Raw genomic sequence first — 21,419 nt, 5'->3', positions numbered from 1 at the left:
AGTTTTCTTTTTACGCTGTTCAGTTTCTTTTCGCCACATGCCGAAGCTGTCAAGCATAGTAGGTGTTGTCTTGTTTTTACCCAGAGCGGTTTCTAGCGTTTTTATTTTATCATCATCGAAGGATCCTATCAGGGGCCATTGACTTTCTTGACCCTTTTTTGTATATTTATGCCATAGTTTACTATAGGCTATAGCGGTCAATCCATGCTTCATGAACATGTCCTTATTAGGGGTGCCTTCCAGCGGGGCTGGATGGTCCATCTCTAATAGGCGGTCCGGGCTAAACAGGCTACTCATCAGTGGGGAGAAGACAGACATGACGGCTCGTAACGAGGGACTAAAAAGTCAGCACTGCCTATCTTATCACTAGGTGCAAAGACTAGACAGAATATTTCTATTCTACGTTGTTTGCAGGCAGTGAATACCTCATGGATCACAATAACCAAAGACCAATAAATAACAATGGGGAGAATGAGTAGGTCCGCAAAGATCTGCGTTACCTACCTTTTTCACTATCTGCAAAAAGGGTGGTCTCTTCCCTGTTTGCAGACAGGGAATCTCCAGGAAACAATAGTTTTGCGAACAACAGTTCAGTTTCAAGCAATTATTGGGTGGGGGAGAGAAAAAAATAAGCACGGCTGCTACCCTACCTATCCTCCACTGCTTGCAAAGAGAGAGAGCCCGTTGTTTCTCCGTTTGCAGACAGTGAATCCCTCATAGATCAAGATAACAAAAGACCGATAAATAACAATGGGGAGAATGAGTAGGTCCGCAAAGATCTGCGTTACCTACCCTTTTCACTATCTGCAAAAAGGGTGGTCTCTTCCCTGTTTGCAGACAGGGAATCTCCAGGAAACAATAGTTTGTGAACAACAGTTCAGTTTCAGGTGATTATTGAGTGGGGGAGAAAAATAAGCACGGTTGTCTGCCCTACCTATCCTCCACTGCTTGCAAAGAGAGAGCCTGTTGTTTCTCCGTTTGCAGACAGTGAATCTCCAAATAAACAAAAAGAGCAATACTAGTATTTAACAAACAAGCAATCAAGCAATTTTTTCGCAACTTGTCGTGGTAACACGACCTTACCCGGACCGCATGGACAGTTTCCTGACTTCCGAATCCAGCGCCCGATCGTCCTCTCTTCTTCGTTATCCTCGCGGCACTCCTGATGGTTCCCAGTCAGGACCGTAGATCACTCGAGAGAGGTCTGTTCGGAACCAGTGAAGTTCGGATGATCGGCTGTCAGACGAGGGTCTATCGGACAGACGCGTTCCCGATCGTTGCAGTCGTTCACTTTGTCGTCAGGACCTCTCCCACTGGATCCATGGGTCGCTGATGGGCCCCACGCTTGGGACGCCAATTGTGGAATATTACAACTGGGGGCCACTACCAACCAGAATATAAGATCCTTAAGTATTTGCCCGGCGGTGTCGCCTCTTGAACCCACAAAGAAGTTAAACTATTGAAGAGGCAGGCGCTGGAGACTGGAAGGCAGGAAACAAGGTTTTTATTTTCTCCGGAGGAGAACACAACGAAACGGACAGAAGGTATCGTTCTGAGGTGCTCTAACTGCATCCCTGAGGCCTGGCCTCTTATACACAAGTTTATCTCTTTATTACATGTAACACATTCTCGTTGATACTTTGATGTACGGAAAGACATCCTCAGAATCCCCCCCTTCCCAGCCCGTTCCCACGCAAGGTTACAGTGGAAGTCCCCGCCCCGTTCACAACAGGTGATGATCATCGCGCAGCTGGGTATTCCGCCGATTCACGGAGTGTGCGGGTTTCGATCGGATCTCGTGGGATGGGGGGGGGCTTTGATCATCTCGGGGGTCCTTTGAGGAGGGAAGCTTTCTATTGTATGGGGAGGGGCAAGGGATTGGTATCGGCAGAGCTAGGTGTCGGCCTGGGAACGGGGAAGACAAACGGGCACACGGGAAAAGGGGTTTGCATCAAAAGGGCCGGAGATCATGACGGGGAAGCAGGGAGGTGTCGCGCTGGGAACAGGATGAGGGCCTGGGGCAGAGCAGCGCCGAAGAGGGGTTTATGACTCAAGGCAGGTGCAAGCAGGGGGTTGCCAGCGAAGCTAGGAGAGAGAGAGAGAGAGACGCGCTGGCTCTCGGCGAGAGCAGGTAAGCCATGGTGTCCAAAATGGCGGCTGTTTTTCGCGCACAAAAGGTTTAAGGAGAGCAAGAGGGCGCCGATAATGTTGACGGTTTTCAGCCTAACTTTCAACACTAGGGCTCATCCCGCAGCCCAACTCTGTTTAACATCTACATGGCACCGCTCACCCCCGTCTCCCGTCGGCACAACCTCAACATCCTCTCCTACGCCGATGACACCCAGCTGATACTCTCCCTCACCAATGACCCCCACACCGCCAAAACCAACCTTCACAAAGGAATGAAGGCCGTTGCTGAATGGATGAGGAACAGCCGACTGAAGCTGAACTCGGTCAAGACGGAGGTCATCATCCTCGGATCCAACCCTTTGGCCTGGGACGACTCCTGGTGGCCGACCGCACTGGGAACCGCTCCAACACCCACCAACCACGTGCGCAACCTAGGGGTCATCCTCGACTCCACCCTCTCCATGACTAAACAGGTCAACGCCGTCTCCTCCTCCTGCTTCAACAGCCTCCGCATGCTCTGTAAGATCTACAAGTGGATCCCCACTGAAACGAGAAGAACAGTCTCCCAGGCCCTTGTCAACAGCAGGTTGGACTCTGGAAATGCCCTCTACGCAGGAGCCTCAGCCAAACTCCTGAGACTGCTCCAACACATCCAGAACGCCTCCGCACACTTGATCCTCGACATCCCTTGCCGCAGCCACATCACACCCCACATGAGAGACCTGCACTGGCTCACCCACGCACACAAGGCACTCCGCAACACCGGACCAACGTACCTCAACAGACGACTCAGCTTCTACACCCCCACCCGCCAGCTCCGCTCCGCCGAGCTCGCCCTCGCTACTGTCCCCCGCTTCCGAAGAGCGACCTTAGGTGGCATATCGTTCTCCCACCTCACCGCCAAGACCTGGAACACCCTCCCCATCCACCTAAACACCCTCCCCATCCACCTAAGGCAGACCCAAGACCTGCTGACCTTCAGAAAACTCCTCAACATCTGGCTTTTCGAGCAGTAGCAGCATTCCCCACCCCAGCGCCTTGAGACACTCACGGGTTAGTAGTGCGCTTTACAAATTAGATGATTGATTGATTGATTGATTGATTGATTGATTGATAGATTGATTGATTGATTGACCAACTTAATATTGGCAAGCCAAGTGAGAGGAAAAACTCCACGCCACTTTTCCGGGTTTTTCAGAACTCCACCCGCAGAGTGGAATTCTTCACCCACCCCAAGGCCTTTAACACATTGTTAAAAGCAACTGTTGTGCTCATTTAAGAACGTCCAATGTTTCTCATTGCCGGGGAAAAGTTTCAGCAACTTTATCAGGGCAAAAGAAGCAAACTGTCATGCAACCATACACCACACCACATCACTATCAGGTGAAGGCCTACCAGTTGTCAATCAATCAATCAATCAATCATAACACTTGTATAGCACACTACTCACCCGGAAGGGTCTCAAGGCGCTTGGGGGAAAAGGGTCCGTTACTGCTCGAACAGCCAGGTCTTGAGTTTTCTCCTGAAGGCGAGATGGTCCTGGGTCAGCCAAAGGTGGATGGGGAGGGAGTTCCACGTCTTGGCCGCCAGGTAGGAGAAGGATCTTCCTCCGGCGGTGGCTTTTCGTATGCGTGGTACGACGGCGAGGGCGAGGCTAGTAGACCGTAGCTGGCGGGTGGGTGTGTAGAAGGTCAGGCGGTCGTTGAGGTACTTGGGGCCCAGGTCGTGGAGAGACTTGTGTGCGTGGGTGAGGAGCCGGAACGTGATCCTCTTGTTGACGGGGAGCCAATGCAGGTCTCTCAGGTAGCCGGAGATGTGGCTGTGGCGAGGGATGTCTAGGATCAGTCGGGCGGAGGCGTTCTGGATGCGTTGGAGTCTTTTCTGTAGCTTGGCTGTGGTTCCGGCGTAGAGGGTGTTTCCGTAGTCCAGTCGGCTGGTGACGAGTGCTTGGGTGACCGTCTTCCTGGTTTCGGTCGGGATCCATCGGAAGATCTTGCGAAGAATGCGTAGGGTGTGAAAGCATGATGAGGAGACGGCGTTGACTTGTCTGGTCATCGAGAGTGAGGAGTCCAGGATGAAGCCCAGGTTGCGTGCGTGGTCTGTTGGCTTGGCAGTGGTGCCCAGGGCGGGGGGCCACCAGGAGTCATCCCAGGCGGAGGGCGATGGTCCCAGGATGAGGACTTCCGTCTTGTCTGAGTTCAGTTTCAGGCGGCTGTTCTTCATCCACTCAGCGACGTCTTTCATCCCTTCGTGTAGGCTGGTTCTGGCGGTGTCGGGGTCTCTGGTGAGGGAGAGGATCAACTGGGTGTCGTCGGCGTAGGAGATGATGTTGAGGTTGTGTTGGCGTGCGATGGCTGCAAGAGGTCTCATGTAGACGTTGAAGAGGGTGGGGCTGAGTGATGATCCTTGCGGTACGCCGCAGATGACTTCCGTGGCCTCGGATCGAAACGGGGGGAGGCGGACTCAATGTGTTCTTTCGGCGAGGAACCAGATGATCCACTCTAGTGCCTTCTCTTGGATGCCGATGTTGCTGAGGCCTTGAACTAGGGTGCGGTGGCAGACAGTGTCGAATGCTGCAGAGAGGTCCAGGAGGATGAGTGCTGCTGTTTCCCCGTTGTCGAGCAGGGCTTGGATGTCGTCGGTGGCTGCGATGAGGGCGGTCTCGGTGCTGTGGTTGGCTCTGAAACCAGACTGCGAGGGGTCGAGGGATCCGTTCGTCTCAAGGAAGGCGGCGAGCTGTCGGTTAACAATCTTCTCGATGACTTGAGCATGAAAAGGGAGGAGCGAGATGGGGCGGAAGTTTTTGAGGTTGGTGGGGTCCGCTGTTGGTTTCTTCAGTAGGGCGCTGAGCTCGGCATGCTTCCAGCTCTCTGGGAAGGTGGCGGTGTTGAAGGAGGTGTTGATGATGTTCTGGAGTTGGGGTGCGATGGTGGAGTCGGCCTTGTTGAAGACCTGGTGGGGGCAGGGGTCGGTTGGAGATCCAGAGTGGATGGTGTTCATCGTGCGGGCTGTGTCTTCGGTGGTCACCCTGGTCCAGGTGCGGAGGGTGGTGGTGGGGGGCGTTGGTTCGACGGTTGGGTGCGTGGATGGTGCGCCGAAGCTGTTGTGGATGTCGGCGATCTTGCGGTGGAAGTACGAGGCGAGGGAGTCGCAGAGATCTTGTGACGGGGTGATGTCTTTGTTGCTGGTGCTGGGTTTGGAGAACTCCTTGACGATGCTGAAGAGTTCCTTGCTGTCGTGGGCGTTGTTTCCAGTCGTTCCTTCAGTGATTTCTTCTTGGTGGTGCGGATAAGCTGGTGGTGCTTGCGGGTGGCGTGTTTGAGGGCGGTCATGTTGTCAGTGGTCTGGTCGAGGAGTCAGGCTTTCTCGAGGGTGCGACTGGTCTTTTTGGAGTCCTTGAGTTCGTCGGTGAACCAGGATGCCTTCTTGCTTCTGGGTCTGCTGGGAGGGTTCTTCAGTGGTGCGAGGTCGTCGGCGCAGGCGGTCAGCCACTGCGTAAAGTTGTGGGCTGCTTCGTTGGGGTCCGTTGTGCTGGCGGGTGGGTTCTGGCTGAGGGAGGTGGTGAGCTGATCGGCGGTGATCTTGCTCCAGTTTCTGTGGGGAACCTGTTGCGGGTGGTGGTGGGTCGTGGTTCTACTGAAGGTGAAGTGGATGCAGCTGTGGTCGGTCCAGTGGAGTCCGGTGGAGTGGCTGATGGTGATGTTCTTGCTGGATGTGAAGACGGGATCAAGCGTGTGACCGGCGTAGTGGGTGGGGGTGTTCACCAGTTGCTTGAGTCCGAGGTTGGCGAGGTTGTCCAGCAGGGCGGCGATGTTGCGGTGCTTGTTGTTCTCCAGGTGGAAGTTGAGGTCCCCTAGGAGGATGTAGTCGGCGGAGGGGAGGGCATGCGGGCTGATGAAGTCCATGATGTCTTCGCTGAATTGTGTGCGTGGTCCTGGGGGTCTGTAGACGAGGGTGCCTCTGAGGGTCGTCTTTGGGTCGGTGTGAATCTGGAAGTGGAGGTGCTCGGCGGCGGCGAAGGTGTCGTTGGAGTTGGTCGTGATGCGGATGGTGTTCCTGTGGATGATGGCGATGCCTCCTCCGGTCTGGTTGATGCGGTCCCTCCTGATGATCTTGTACCCGTCCGGGATGGCGATGGCGATGTCGGGGGCTGAGGAGGCGTTCATCCAGGTTTCTGTGAGGAAGGCGATGTCTGGTGATATTGCGTCGAGGAGGTTCCAGAGTTCCACGCCGTGTCTGTGGACGGAGCGGGTGTTGAGCAGGATGCACTTGAGGTGGTTGCTGCTGGTGCTTGGCTTGGCGGGTGCAGTTCAGTTGTGTCCTGATTTGCTTGTTTTGCTTGAATTTACGGTGTAGGTATAGCGATTCTTTTCCTTCTTGCTATAAGTAGCCTGGGGGTGATATGGGGACTGGATTCATGTGTTCTCTTGGTTGAAGGCAGAGAAGAAGTCTTTGAATGAGTTGTATTTTGCATATGATGAATGCAGGTGCGCCATGGCATAGGGTGTTGCAAAGTAAACCTTGGTGATTACAAGTGTGACAATGGTTTGCAGTATCTGTTGGTATCCAGGGTATGGGAGGATGCAATGTAGTGTTTCATTGCATAGAAGGCACATAGACTCAAATCCATGGCTACCCCAAGGTTTCTGACTTCTCTCTAACCTCATGTTCCTTGGGCCATATAGCACTTAACTGGTATTTTTGTAATTGTCTGCAGATCATAAGCTCTAGCGTTGCTGTATTTAGCTTTAGATGGTTTTTCATCATCAATTAGTTTGTGGCCTGAAGGCAGTCATCAAGTTTTAAATTGTAGAGGTCCTTCAGACCTTCCATTTTAAAAATGCTTTGGGTGTCATCTATATAGCTCTAACAGGTGAGACATTTAACCAGGTTTGGTAAGAGGTTTAGGTAGATGTTGAATTATAGAGGTGATATGGTCTATCCACGTGGGATGCTACAGTGCTGTGTGTGAGGAGTTCATATGAAAGTTGTTATCAACATCTGGAACAAGGATTTCCTGTGCAGGACTGTACATGACATTGAGTAATGTGTTCTTAAGCCAGCAACTTACATGGCATTTCCTATTCCTGATACAGAAGTGGTTGTCACTATCTAAACCTATCATTCATTCAGATGCGCTGCCCAATCAGGAAACTCCAGATTTCAACCTGGCATGGTGCTTTGATTAGCCTATTGAGGTGGGTTAATGTTCATCCCAAGTCAGGTTCAACTTATATTTGACTAACTTTGCTCCAGCCTACAGAGGCCTGGTGTAAAATATAGCTTGGTGAGATAAGGTATGTGCTCTAGTGAACTTTATTTTGTTTGCAGAAGCAATATACTGTTTTAGATTAAAGTGCCAGCTGCAGAGGCTGCAAATACATTCATTAGCAGTAGTGTCACAAAGGGCTGCTATAACAGACTAGCTTTAAAAAATGGTTGAATGTCAAGATAACCTCCCTGGGTCAACATGCTGAGGATTCCCCTCCCTGGATCAAATATTATGGAAACCATATTCAGGGCAGCTGAAGCTAAAAGCATTTGTACTATATTTGACCTCTCTAGACATCTCACCCAACTATGACTAACATTTTCAGATTTTTATGTGCATTTGCGGGACCATTTTCTATTCAGGCGCCATTTTGAATCATGATCGAAACTAATTCTTTGCTGTTTCTGAGAAAAGCCTCTGCCATGTTTCGTTTCTGCAATGTTAGGTTTTGCTGCACTAATGAATAGACTGTTCATAGTAGTGCATACTTTCTCACTGGATAGAGGCCCTTTCCCACTTGACTGGTGGCGGGTGCAGGGTGAAACGACCTTGGGTTGTATTAAGTGGTGTGAGATATGAGAATCAAAACCTATTGTTTGTATTTTACTGTCCAGTTGCATCTGCTTGGAAAATTCCACTGTGGCCGTGTTTCAGCCTAGTTGCGGTATGTACATAATGTATCTCTTTGCTTGTCAATGTCAGTTCCCTCTGCAGCACTTCCAGCGACTGGGCAGACTGGGCTCCGCTCTGAGTGTATATGAATAAACAGTTATTGGTTTGTATTCTCTACTGTCTGACGGACTCTTCATTAGATATGAAAGGCTGAGAGGTGGTCAATAGCGATCCGGGTGACCGTAAATGGGCCACTTCCTTCATCTGTGCAGCTTGAATCAGTTTTTTTTTTATTTAATGACTATTTAGAAATTCTGCTTTATCTTTATCTAATTCATGGTCATAGCAAATAAATTGCTGTTATGTGTTTCTATTTAAATAATGTACTAAATGCATAATATTTGGTGAACATTTAGAATATCATTTCAATCGGGAGAAGTGTGGGAACGCTGACTGGTAGGAATTTTAAGGATCTTCGGGAATTCCGGAATATTGCTTCACAGAAATATGAAGAAAATCTGTGATTTACCAATGTTTGGTGTTTGCTATGCATTCTGGGTAGGAACAGTTGTTGGGATCCACGCAAGCTACTCCATCCCAGACTACCCTAAGGGGCAGATTTACAATTACTGGCGCATCCCTGCAAATTAGCAGGGATGCGCCAGTGCACTGCAGCTCCGCCACCCATGATGCACCGCATTTACAAAGCGGCGTACCATGGGGCAAAAACGGCACAGATGCGTCACGCACCTGTGCCGTAAAGACGCAGCTCCAGCAATGCTCTGGGGGAGCCTATTCTTCCAATGCTGCGTCAAGCCTTACGCCTGCTTCAAGCAGGCGCAGGGTTTTGACGCAGCTTTGGCCTAAAAGTGACTGAGTGTAATCTTGTAGATTTCACTCAGCCAATTTTCCTGCGCAGGAACGCCCCCCCCAGCGCCGGAACGCCTCCTTATGGCGCAGGGCTTTACAACGTGACGCATTTCCTAATACTGCTAAATGCGGACAGTATGTTGGGATAAAAATTCAACCCCAAGAGCTCATTTAGTGAACGCTAGTGGCTTCTCGTGCTCACTATTCCTGTTTTGCTGCATTAGCACCATCTCTTAGCGCAAAATGCATCCTTGTGTCCATTTTAGACACAAGGGTCATTTTTGCACTAAGAAATAGCTCTAAATACAGACTTACTTTTCTCAAGTTTTTAAATTGAAATCTCACAGAATTCCTAGGTAATGCCTCGCGATTAATCACATGGAATTATGCGAGTAAGGCCATAGGCCTCAAATGGACCCACACCAGGCTCACACAATCACCTATACTTTACCATGCCTATCTGTCTTTCTGGTCGACGTCTAACAAAGGTCTTCTTTTGTACAGCACCTTTAGCACAACCTGCTTGTAACTATAAGGGTTGTATGCCATTGCAGAGCCTGCTTCAAGTCAAAACAGTTTTGACTGCTGCTTTTGATGAAATGTAATTGAACTATCTACTTTTTATTTTCAGTATTTTTGCATCCCTAAAATGTTTAAAAAAACACTGTTCAACATTAATTTCCATACATTTTCTTGATGGATATACTCCAAGTTCACTCCAAAGTATTTTAAATTAGTGGGAAGGTAAGTTAGGGTTGAGGCAAATTAAAAACTTCACTTATGAAGTTGGTCGGTATTAGGAAACCCCACACTTTATGAAGCAGAGGAAGTTTCCTAAATTTACATGATGTAAGGTTTATCTTTTTGTGAATTCTACGTGTGAAGATTTCTTGATTCAGAACGTTCCCAGTAGGACAACCTCCAGCAAAGAACCTTTGAGGGGAGCCTGGACATCCGTCACCTGACGGTGAGAGGGCTGAGAGCTGAGACCATCTTATTCTTTTAAATAAAGAACTTGATAAGCTTTGCATTGCACAAAGCTTGTACGGTTTAGCCAATACATGACTTTGGGAGTCAGCCTACGTTACAACTTTACACAAATCCACTTTAAATCCTATCTAAATCATAGGAGTTCAACTTAGATTGTCAAAAGTTGAATTAAAATGTTTAATATGTTGCTTTAATATGTAGAATTACATAGTGTGCACCTTATGATCGAAACTTGACTATCAATGGCACAGAACATCGAGGACAGAATATCAACTACAAAATTATCGACGGATAAGTAAGTATAGGTTTTCCATACCCTTCTCCACATATGTGTACCTAAGCAATGTGTATATCTTCAAGGTATGTAAATATAGAGTTAGAAATGGTGAATCTATACTTTAGTAGTACAACCAGTAATTTGTAAAGAATGCATGTTTAGAGCACAGCTTTAATGTTTGGTTATAGCTGAGTGCCAGGCTCCCCTAAAATATACTTCTGGCTACGGACCTGGATATAGTCTCTTTTTTTTTTTTAAAGCTTGATAACCTCTAGATGGAAGCCCTAGCTGGGCATGATGCATGTAAGCTAGATACCTTAGCTGTGTGCATCTGCTGAAGACTTGTTTCCGGTACTAAAAAAAAGTTCAGATTAGAATCAACCTTTGAAGTTATTCCAGAAGAGGACTTCAATTGGTTAGAGGTCACAGCTCCCACAACTAGTTCTCTACCAGGTGAAGGCTCGGAACAGCTTTTATTGGATGGTGATGCAGTGGAAGACCCTGATTCTAGTGTAGGTATGGGCGCTAATGATATGGAGGAGGATTATTCTGGTGATGTAACTGGAGTACCAGGTAATGAGAATGAGAAACACATGACATTTGCTACCAAAGGACAAAGAAAGCCTTTGGATTGTTTAAAGGATAATAGTGTGGAGACAAATGAGTGAGGGAGTCTGTAGGATTTATTTTGTATGGTTTTGCGTGAAGGAGTTTTTGATTTTGATCTCAGTGAAGGAGTGATGGATACTGATGAAGGTGTTTAGTTTTTTGTTGTATAGTTCTGTTCTTCCTGATTATTATGTTGTATTGTTATGCTAATCAACTGTGTATAGGGATGGGGGAAGGTGTTCTTATTAGGTTATATTGTTATGATAATCCATTGTGCTTATATAAGAAAGGGGGGATGTATTATGGTTGACGTAACTGTTTCTACTTTTGAATACAGCCTCTTGTGATGCATGAGTGTTCTGTGGTAACAGAGAAGACTGCAGGCTGAAGGGGTGCAGACCTGCCTTCCGTTACTCTCCTACATAACTAACATAAATACTCTTCAAAAGTATACGAAGCTGAGTGATTTATCCCACTACCCAATCCCTTCCTGTACTATCCTTGCAGCCATAGGACCTCCAGGACAAGCTACTCTATTGATGTCAGATGCTCTCTTCCTGTTTTATACTCGTTAAATGTGCTAAGTCTTTTCCTTCTTTCTCCTGCAGAATCAAAGCTCAGCTGCAGACCCAGCGTACATGGTGAGTACATAACAGAGTACAAGGATCAGACCTTGTGACATCACAAGAACTTTAGATTAGAGTCATCATTGTATTTCACCTTAGAGACAGGAAGCAGATCCCTGGCACAGGAAGTGGAGATGCCTTTCCTGTGGGAAGGAGACTTGTCTGCCTTAGGGACAAAGAAACAGGAAACAGAGGCAGGGCAGATGTTGTTGGTCCTCAACTTTGAAGGTTACGGAGGGAGATGAGGATTCTCAGGGAGTAGAACATGAGCCAAGCATAGATCAAGAACTGATTCAAACTAACCGACAGGAGCCAGGGAGAAATTAAATACAATAATAAGAATACTAACTATTATTATTATTTGTGTTAATAGAATTTTTCATACTGTGCTTCTTCCATTTCATAGTAGATGTTAGAATCAGTATTTGCATTTAATTATGGGTGTAGGAAGGATAAATGCCAAAGTTTGCTGAATTCAAACTCATGATCTGTGGTCGTCAACAGATTAAAAGGTACACTCATACAATACATAGTCCTCAGATTTACTGAACACTGATAGAGTGAGTGTACACCTAACAGAAGGCAGTGAGCACCATAGTCAATGCTCAATGGGGACCTGTTCGTCATGTCATCATGTCAAGTGTTACATGGTGATATGTGTCCCTTAGATACATTGTCAACATTTCTAAGTTAGCATGAGTTTTGCTTGTCTTATGCTGCTGCTTTTGAGCACGCCTCTGCTGGAGTTTGTCTTCACAACACTTTGCCTCTGCCCTGTACATGATAACAGATATTTTTTCGCGTTCTCAGCTTTCCATTCAATTCTGTCTGAACATAATGTGCAAGTTTGATCAACAATGTCTCTTGTTATTCTGCTCTAGTCAGTCCCTATTACTCAGACAAAACATGTTACCAACAGCTGCAATATGGAAGAATCACGCTTTGATATAGCTTTGTTGCATGTTTTCAAAACACACTTTAAGAAAGACGTTCCATGGAGCTGATCTCTGCTGTTCCTACGATGTAAACCTTTGAGTTTAGGCTTTCACGTAGGGGGCTGCTAACAACGCCTAGAGATCTTCTGTTATATAAAATAACTTCTTACTGCCAAGGGGAGGGTGAATAGGCCTAGTTGTTTTGCCTTTTTCACAGTCTTTATAACCAACGACTCCTTTTGTATTCTATGGTATTGTAACAATGCTAATGATGCTAGCTTTATGCATTTTGCTGCTGGTCGTGGTTTGCATACTGTTTTAGGAATCACTATAGTCGAAATAAACATTTTGAACTTATTTAGTGACTGATTATTCTTATTGTGGACAAGTACGAGTGAGCTAAAGCGTGTCTTGTTCCTGTGATTCCTGCGGTGAGTCAGGAGTGCTTGTGTTCTGGTTTGTCTAATCATTTGTATCTTCTTGCTATTTATAGGAGACCAAATGAGACACTATTGCTAGTCGGTTGGGATTTTGGGTACAAATGTAGTAGGAGGAACACCCCTATTTACTGAGGTCCTGTTTTCTTGTGCATAGTTCTGTGCATGAGCAGAATCCCCGCAACAAAGGTATTACTTTTTAAGGTGTGCAAAACAAAAGCTTGAATGTTCCCGGCACACTGGGGGCTTTCTCACAAATGCGTAGGGCAGGGGGCGTAGCTGATGCAGTAGCTACCAGGGCCGTGGTGCTACTGCATCAGGTGCAGTAGCACCAGGGCCCAGAGCTCCGAGAGGTTCATTGATCCCTGACAATGCTATATTTTACTACACTTACAGCAGTCTAAGGGGCCATGTTCCATGCTTGCATCAGGGTCCATGGCATCCCAGTTGTGCCCCTGGCATAGAGGACATAGTGTATCCCAGATCCATAGAATCTGTGGCTCTCTGTGTTTTGACATCTGAGCCAACTAATGTTCAGCATTCACCCCTCTACATGAGACGTGGAACCATGAAGAAGATGGGCGAGCTTTCGACCATGTGCTGGTGGATACAGCCGCCTCAAAGCTGTGCCATATTAATGCAGCACTGTGCCCTCTACTATAAATTAAACATATACACACCTGATGCTGACCTAGAACAAAAGGAATCTACTAATTTTATTTTTTATTTCCTGTGCTTGATTCTTTTGTTTCCAGGAGTTGAAACATGGAGACCGAGCAACTTACGAGCAGATAAAAAGGTAAAAGATTAAATATTCTATTTAAATGTATTGTTGCTTCTTTCTCTTAAGCAAGGTCTGGTTAATATATTGAAGGAGGTCTCTGGTAACCCTGGACGAAGCACTACGCTACGCTCGCGTAGTTTGCGAAGTTTGCACAACTTCGCACTAGGCTAGCTGAACATAGCATAGTGCGAACACGCGTAGCGCAGCGTAGCGCAGCGTAGCGTAGCGTAGTGCAGCGGTCATTTTTTGCTTGTTTGCGGTCCTCAATGTCATGTTCACGACCGCGAGCAAGCAAAATGACATCCCGGCGAGACTCTCAACGCGGGGAGGTCAGGTTTCTCATTGCGAGTGGTCGTGCATGCTCGCGACCGCTCGTGATGAGAAACTACCAGTTTGCGTTGAGAAAGCTGCCGCTCGAGTAAGAATCTACTCAAGCGGCAGAAAACTACAGCTCGCACTGTCAAGATGCAGTTTTCAATGATTGCACAGTGCCAGATCCTTGTTCGCACTGTGCAATCATTGAAAATGCGTCTTGCACAGTGCGAACATGCTACTACGCAGCTCGTGTAGTGCTACGTGAAGTTCGCATAGTGCGAAGTGCACTTCTCGTAGCTTCGCGTAGCGCTACTTCGCGAACTACGCCCACCCTTAGTCTCTGGGAGTCCTTTAGATCTTTTGACCTGGCAGGGTGGCCTACTTCCTGTGAGAAGATCACTGTGGCCTTCAATATATTGGTCAATGACGTAGTTGTAGTGAAGCTTTGTTGAACAAGAGACAGTGTTGTCTTTGTCTAACTTGCCAATTTGTTTTAGTTTTCTTTAATAAACTTTCACAGCAGGACTTTGTTTTTTAAAAACAAAGATGCAGGGGCCTTCACTCTGCTGATTGGTAATTGATTTACTTATCTGCCTGGTACTGCCACACCTCTGAGCGAGGTCTATGACAGGGAAGGCTTGAGGCATTCATTACAACTCAGTGATGGTCTAACAGGGGGTTTCGGCATGAGGGTTGCATACATATTTATATGTTAGAATATTGTGTGTTTAAATATAGTCCATCTGATGAATCATTAAAAGATGATAATTTGTCAGAATGACATTGTGGCCCAATTTTGTGCATATATCCCAGAGGATGTGGGCCACACTCTGAGTGTCTCTTCACACTCTATTTGCAGTTCTATTGGTAAGTAAAGTGTAGAATGTTTTTATGTCATGATATAGTTTAGGATGTCGTTGGTGGTATTTATAATGTGTTGTAGAATGTCGGTGACAGAAGGAACATTGTTCAAGAGGAGTCACCTCTACTGCTTGATGCATTCCTCTTGTTGGCTTTATAGTAATAATGTGAAATAAATAAATTAATAATATTAAAAAATCCTGCAAAATTCCAGTATGTTTGAAACACTACAATTTGGCGACGATCTGTGCACCAACCTAGAAGAAGGAATTCAAGTCAGAATCAAATCCAAGTCCCACCATGCTGATTTCAGGAACACAAGTATTTTCAAGCATTGTAAAGAGGTCAACTTTTGCCGTTCACAAAGTGCCAGAATGGCAAAACATATGTACTTTTGCCTATTTGCTCAGAAGCGGATGGTTTTGCGATTGGCACACTTCTATTTAAAGAAATTGTTGCAAAGGTTTACCTATACTGCATGATCTATGGTGCCAATTAAAAAAGCAGTTGGCACATTTTAATTCAGTGAAGTCTACAACAGTGATCTATACGCTAGTGTTACAGTGTATTTTGCTGAAATGTATAGACTAGAGTATGTTCTATTATTATTGCTATTATGGCATTCATCTGCAAGTTTTTGGTCAGCATGGCACAGGTCATTTGAAAAAAGCTTGAATGTATGGTTTGTTGAGTATGGCAAGTCAAGAAAGTTTTGATAAAATTCCAGACATTGAAGCAGGTCAATTTGTATCTTTAAAGGAATACGAGGGGGCAGGAAAAAGGATGGAAAAACTGTTTATTAAAGCACCAAATGTTATGGCGCACGGCATATTTTTAATAGGAAAAAACAACAAGAATAAGAAAGCACTGAAGAGTATATTGCAAGTTTGCGTATTTTACCAGCTTCATGTGAATTTGGAGACATGATAGGTATATATTTGAGGGATCTTTTTGATTTCACTGTCATTCTAAGAAAATGCAAGAAAGAATATTGGCATGTAGAAATCCAACTGTTAGCAAAGTCATAGACATAGTCAAAGGTTTTAAAAAATCTTTATTATCTACAAAAATTTAATCATCAGGAAATACACAAAATCAATCAGTTTGTGTTGTCAATGAACAGAAAAACTGATTAAAACATGGAGGAATGTAAATGACTGTACAGGAGAAACAGAAGTCTGAGAAATTCTTAGTGAAAAAGTATTTTAATTTTTATGGATGTGGCTCAAAAATCACGTAGGAAATCATTCAGGGTGTCCAGCTACTGCAATAAGATATATGAATTGCCAAAAAGTGGGGCATTCTGGGGCTGTTGTATAAATACCAGGCCAGCTAGCAAAGTAAACGTGAATTCAGAAGATAATTTAGATGAGGAAATGTGTTCAAACGTTGTACTTACTGTTGACTCAAACCAAGAAAAATGTAATGGTCCATTAGGCATAGTACAGCTAGGTAAAGTAGAATTATTATAATGGCAGGGTTCTCCAATTTCAATTTTAGCTGATCATACATTTTATACATTGTGGAAGAATGTGAAATTGATAGAGTCAGTTGACAATCCAAAAGCATTTGAAGAATTTGAAGAATATGACATTGAAATGCTAGGTTACTTTAATAAAATTATGGAATTGTGTAGAGCAGAATGACCAGGACTTGAATAGGTGTTGGAAAAACATAATAAGGTATATTCCACACATATTGTTTGCGTAAAATAACTCATAAAGTACAAAATGAACCACTTTCAGCCAGGAAAGACTGTTAAGTAAATTGTGTAAGAATGGTGTAATAGAACCTAATGACTTATCAGAATGGGTTTTGGCAATAGTGATTACTAAGAAGAAAGATTTTGAACTTAGACTTTGTGCTGATTTAAGAACATTAAATAAAAACATCATAGTAGATTGGCATCCTCTTCCAAAAAATACAGGTGATGTTTAACTCAGTAGGTAGTTCAAAATACTTTTAAATTATTGGTTTAAAATCAGCATATTATCAAGTGAAGTTGTCTGAAAATTCAAAAGTTTTAACCACTTCTATTATACCGTTTGGCCTGGCATCAGCTGCCAGTGTGTTCAAAAGTTAATGGACAATCTTTTTGTGGGCATGCAAGGTGTTCAGACCCTTCAAAATGACATTATGATTCATGTTCAGACTGTAGGAGAACATAACGATATTTTGAACAAGGTATTGGAGATACTTAAAAATAGAGGTATAACTGTTACTAAATATAAATTGAAATTTTTGAAAACATTTGTGGAATATTTGAGACATACAGTTTCTTCTGCAGGTTTTACACCAAAAGTTGATTTAGTTAAAGCTCTTAGGGAGGCACCAATACCCATGAACAACGATTTGTTAAAGTCATTTCTTGAAATAAGTAAATATTATGCATGTATTATTGAATGTTACATAATTTTAGTTGAACCATTAAGAAGATTACTTTAAAATAGGGCTAAATTTGAATGGAGTACAGAGCAAGAGAAAACTTTCCAGGATATCAAACATTTTAATAGCAGCTGCACTAAAATCATATGATCCAAAGGGAATAAATATAATCACAGTAAATGCAAGTGGCATAGTTTTAGGAGCTGTTTTTAGTCAGGCAGTGGATGTCAAAGAACACTCTGTAGCCTTCATTTTGAGGGGCTAAATGATGCAGAAATAAAGTGCAGTACTATTGAAAGAGAAGTCCTGGTGACTGTGGGCTGCACACAAATTGAAAAGCTATTCACGGGGGAAAATATTTGAACTAGTAACAAATCATAATTCACTTTTGTGTATGTTTGACTGTTGTGGTAGAGAAACGGCAACTGCTTCTTCAAAGTTGATCAGGTTGTTGTCTAGATTATAGGAATACAGTTTTGTAGTTAGAAATATATCTGGAGGATTGAACAAAAGGGCTGATTGGTTGTCCAAATCATCAGTTGAAGATGTGGATGAACCTATTAATATGTCAGACCAGGAGTGTGTTATGTCTGTGATGGATGCCATTGATGGTTGTGAGGGATCTATCTCTAATAATGAATGGATGGATGCTATGAAAAAGGATATTGTTTTGAATTACATTAAAGAGTATATGGTGAATGGTTGGCCACCAATAAGGAATTTGAATAATACAATAAAAGGTTATAAACAAATTGCTGATGAATTCGACAATTGCTGATGAGACATGATGTATTTGTACCATATTGTAAACTAATGGTTTACAAAGGAGGCATCAATGGTTTACAAAGGTAGCATCAATGGTTTACAAAGGAGGCATCAATGGGTTGCAAAAGAGTAATCAATGAATTACATAGGAGACATTGATGGGTTATACAGGAGGAATCAATGGTTTAGAGTGGAGACATATATGGTTTACCAAGGAGGCTTCAATGGTTTACACAGTAGGCATCAATGGGTTACAAAAGAGGCTCAATGGTTTACAATGGAGACATATATGGTTTACAAAGAAGGTATCAATGAGTTACACAGGAAACATCAATCGTTTGCAAAGGAAACATTTGTTGTTTACAAATGAGGCTTCAATGGTTTACACAGGAGGCATGATTGGATTTTGGATTTGGGATTTAGTATAGCACGCGAATCCCCAAGGGCGTCTTGGCGCTGTTGCCAGCAAGAACCGAAAAACTGCAGATGAGGGACGTAGTGAGTGCTTTAACCGGTAAAAAGCCATGTTTTTAGAGATTTTCGGAAGGATAATAAATATGGACTGTTCTTTATATTAGCCGGGAGCGAGTTCCAAATTTTGACAGTTCCTAAAATGAAGCTCCTTCCTTCCCAGTGTGCTTTGTTAAATCTGGGGGTGTGTAACAGATTACTGTGAGGCATCAATAGTTTACACATATGACAGCAGTGCTTTACAAAGGAGGCATAAGTTGTTCACAAAGACCACATCAATGGTTTACAAAGGAGACATCAATGGTTTACAAAGCATTGGGCTACAAAGGAGGCATCAATGGTTACACAGGAGACATGAATGGTTTACAAAGGAGGCATCGATGGTTTACAAAGGAGGCATCAATAGTTTGCAAAGGAGGCATCAATGGTTTACAAAGGAGGCATCAATAGTTTGCAAAGGAGGCATCAATGGTTTACAAAGGAGGCATCAATAGTTTGCAAAGGAGGCATCAATGGTTTACAAAGGAGGCATCAATGGTTTACAAAGGAGGCGTCGATGGTTTACAAAGGAGGCGTCGATGGTTCACAAAGGAGGCATCAATGGTTTACACAGGAGGCATCAATGGTTCACAAAGGAGGCATCAATGGTTCACAAAGGAGGCATCAATGGTTTACAAAGGAGGCATCAATGGTTTACACAGGAGGCATCAATGGTTCACAAAGGAGGCATCAATGGTTCACAAAGGAGGCGTCGATGGTTTACAAAGGAGGCATCAATGGTTAACAAAGGAGGCATCAATGGTTCACAAAGGAGGCATCAATGGTTCACAAAGGAGGCATCAATGGTTCACAAAGGAGGCATCAATGGTTCACAAAGGAGGCATCAATGGTTCACAAAGGAGGTATCAATGGTTCACAAAGGAGGCATCAATGGTTAACAAAGGAGGCATCAATGGTTCACAAAGGAGGCATCAATGGTTCACAACGGAGGCGTTGATGGTTTACAAAGGAGGCATCAATGGTTAACAAAGGAGGCATCAATGGTTCACAAAGGAGGCATCAATGGTTCACAAAGGAGGCGTCGATGGTTTACAAAGGAGGCATCAATGGTTTACAAAGGAGGTATCAATGGTTTACAAAGGAGGCATCAATGGTTAACAAAGGAGGTATCAATGGTTTACAAAGGAGGCGTCGATGGTTTACAAAGGAGGCATCAATGGTTAACAAAGGAGGCATCAATGGTTAACAAAGGAGGTATCAATGGTTTACAAAGCATTGGGTTACAAATGAGGCATCAATGGTTTACAAAGGAGGCATCAATGGTTAACAAAGGAGGCATCAATGGTTAACAAAGGAGGTATCAATGGTTTACAAAGCATTGGGTTACAAATGAGGCATCAATGATTTACAAAGTAGGCATTGTTGGTTTACACGGGAGGTGTCAATAGTTTACAAAAGAGGCATCAATAGTTTACAAAGGAGGCACCAATGGGTTACAAAGAGCTATTAATGGTTTACACAGGAGGCATCAATGGTTTACACAGGAGGCATTAATGGTTAATAAAAAAGGCATCAATCAATGGTTTACAAAGAAAGCATCAATGGTTTACACAGGAGGCATCAATAGTTTACAAAGGAAGTTAAGCTCTGTGCTACTGTAAGCAGGAAAATGTTCATTTACACACGCTCCCAGCAACTCCTAAGGACTGATGCAAATAGTGAATGACATTGGCACCAAGGCTAATGGCTGAAGGAGGCCAACCCTTTGAGCACTTTGTGTATGCTAATTACATGCTGGCTCAGAATGTGAATGGAGCTACAGGCAACCAGCCCTTTCTAAGCATTGTTATAATTAAGAATATGGTCTGGAGTATGATGATTATTATTATTATTATTATTATTAGTAGGAGGAGGAGTAGTAGTAAGAGTAGTAGTATTATTAGTAGTAGAAGAATGAGTAGTAGTAGGAGTAGCAGTAGTATTAGTAGAGCTGGGACAACAGTAGTAGTAGTAAGAGTACTAGTCATAGTAATAGTAGTTGGAGAAGTAGTAAGGGCGGTAGTAGTAGTAGTATTTAAGAGGCCAGTAAAGCTGCATTTTATGCCCGACCTAACAATGAAAGAAAATATAGACTACAGTTTCCATCATCGGGAGTCTTACTCGAGATTGAAGAACACAAGTTTTCCATTTGAAAATGTTAATCTATAATTGTTACTTTGTTTTAGGCCCTGATGCTTTGGCTGAGAAGACTCTGTGTGCAGGAGAAGAAACTTTAATGCTACTAAGAACTTGAAGTTCACAACTTACATCGATGTACATAAAGATAAAGCTTATATTTGAATTTTTTTGTTAATGTTTTCAGCTACAAATGATTTTGTTTTATAATTGCTGCAACTGTGACCTTTTATATTCAGACTGATTTCAATTCATTTCTGTGACGTGTGACATCTATGAATTTTGTTACCGAAACAATACATTTTGTAATTAACTACTTCGGCGCTGATGACGAGCTCAGCTTGTCATCAGTTGCACCGCTCGCACGCTGATGACGAGCTGAGCTCGTCATGTAACGCACGTTTTTAAAAAACGCCGTGTACCACGGGAAAAGCCGCAGCGCACATGCGGTTAAACATCAAGTTGATCATTTTTTACTTTTAAGACTGGAAATAGCATGTTTAGTTTCTGGAACAAATCCATTTGTTTTAAAGTTTAAGAAGCTTTATTAATGTATTGTACATCATACAACATAGGGCAAAATGTTACAATATTTATTAATAAAAAACACATGTAATAAAAACATTCCATAAAATATATCTGAAAGCTATTTTCAATTTTTAGGGTTTATATAAGGAGAGAAGTGAAGGAAAGGAAAAGGGTGAAAAAAATATGCTCTGTAAGCGAAGATAACTAGCAATGATACTCATCAGAAAAAAAGGGATACAATTAACATATTTTCCATAGAAATATTACAATGTGATTGATATTAAACAGGAGAAAAAAGGCAAAGAAATAAACAAAACTCATGGAGGTTGAAAGTTTTCTGACCGGTTACTAGAAATCTGAGAAATAGAGAGTTTATT

General features: G+C 43.8%; 1 protein-coding gene across 1 annotated transcript in view; it reads left to right on the top strand.

The window, feature by feature from the left end:
• The window catches only part of LOC144767949 (cell adhesion molecule CEACAM6-like), a 483,576-nt gene extending 462,466 nt beyond the window's left edge, over nucleotides 1-21,110 (top strand). The window contains exons 7-9 of the mRNA XM_078651301.1: nucleotides 11,369-11,401; nucleotides 13,514-13,557; nucleotides 20,565-21,110. Coding sequence (XP_078507427.1) covers nucleotides 11,369-11,401; nucleotides 13,514-13,557; nucleotides 20,565-20,571 — 84 coding nt within the window. The 3' untranslated portion in view covers nucleotides 20,572-21,110. The remainder of the gene's footprint in view (nucleotides 1-11,368; nucleotides 11,402-13,513; nucleotides 13,558-20,564) is intronic.
• The last annotated feature ends 309 nt before the right edge of the window (nucleotides 21,111-21,419 follow it).

Source organism: Lissotriton helveticus, chromosome 7 (assembly GCF_964261635.1).
Source record: "Lissotriton helveticus chromosome 7, aLisHel1.1, whole genome shotgun sequence".
NCBI lineage: Eukaryota > Metazoa > Chordata > Amphibia > Caudata > Salamandridae > Lissotriton > Lissotriton helveticus.
This window is presented reverse-complemented; position numbering and strand designations above follow the sequence as displayed.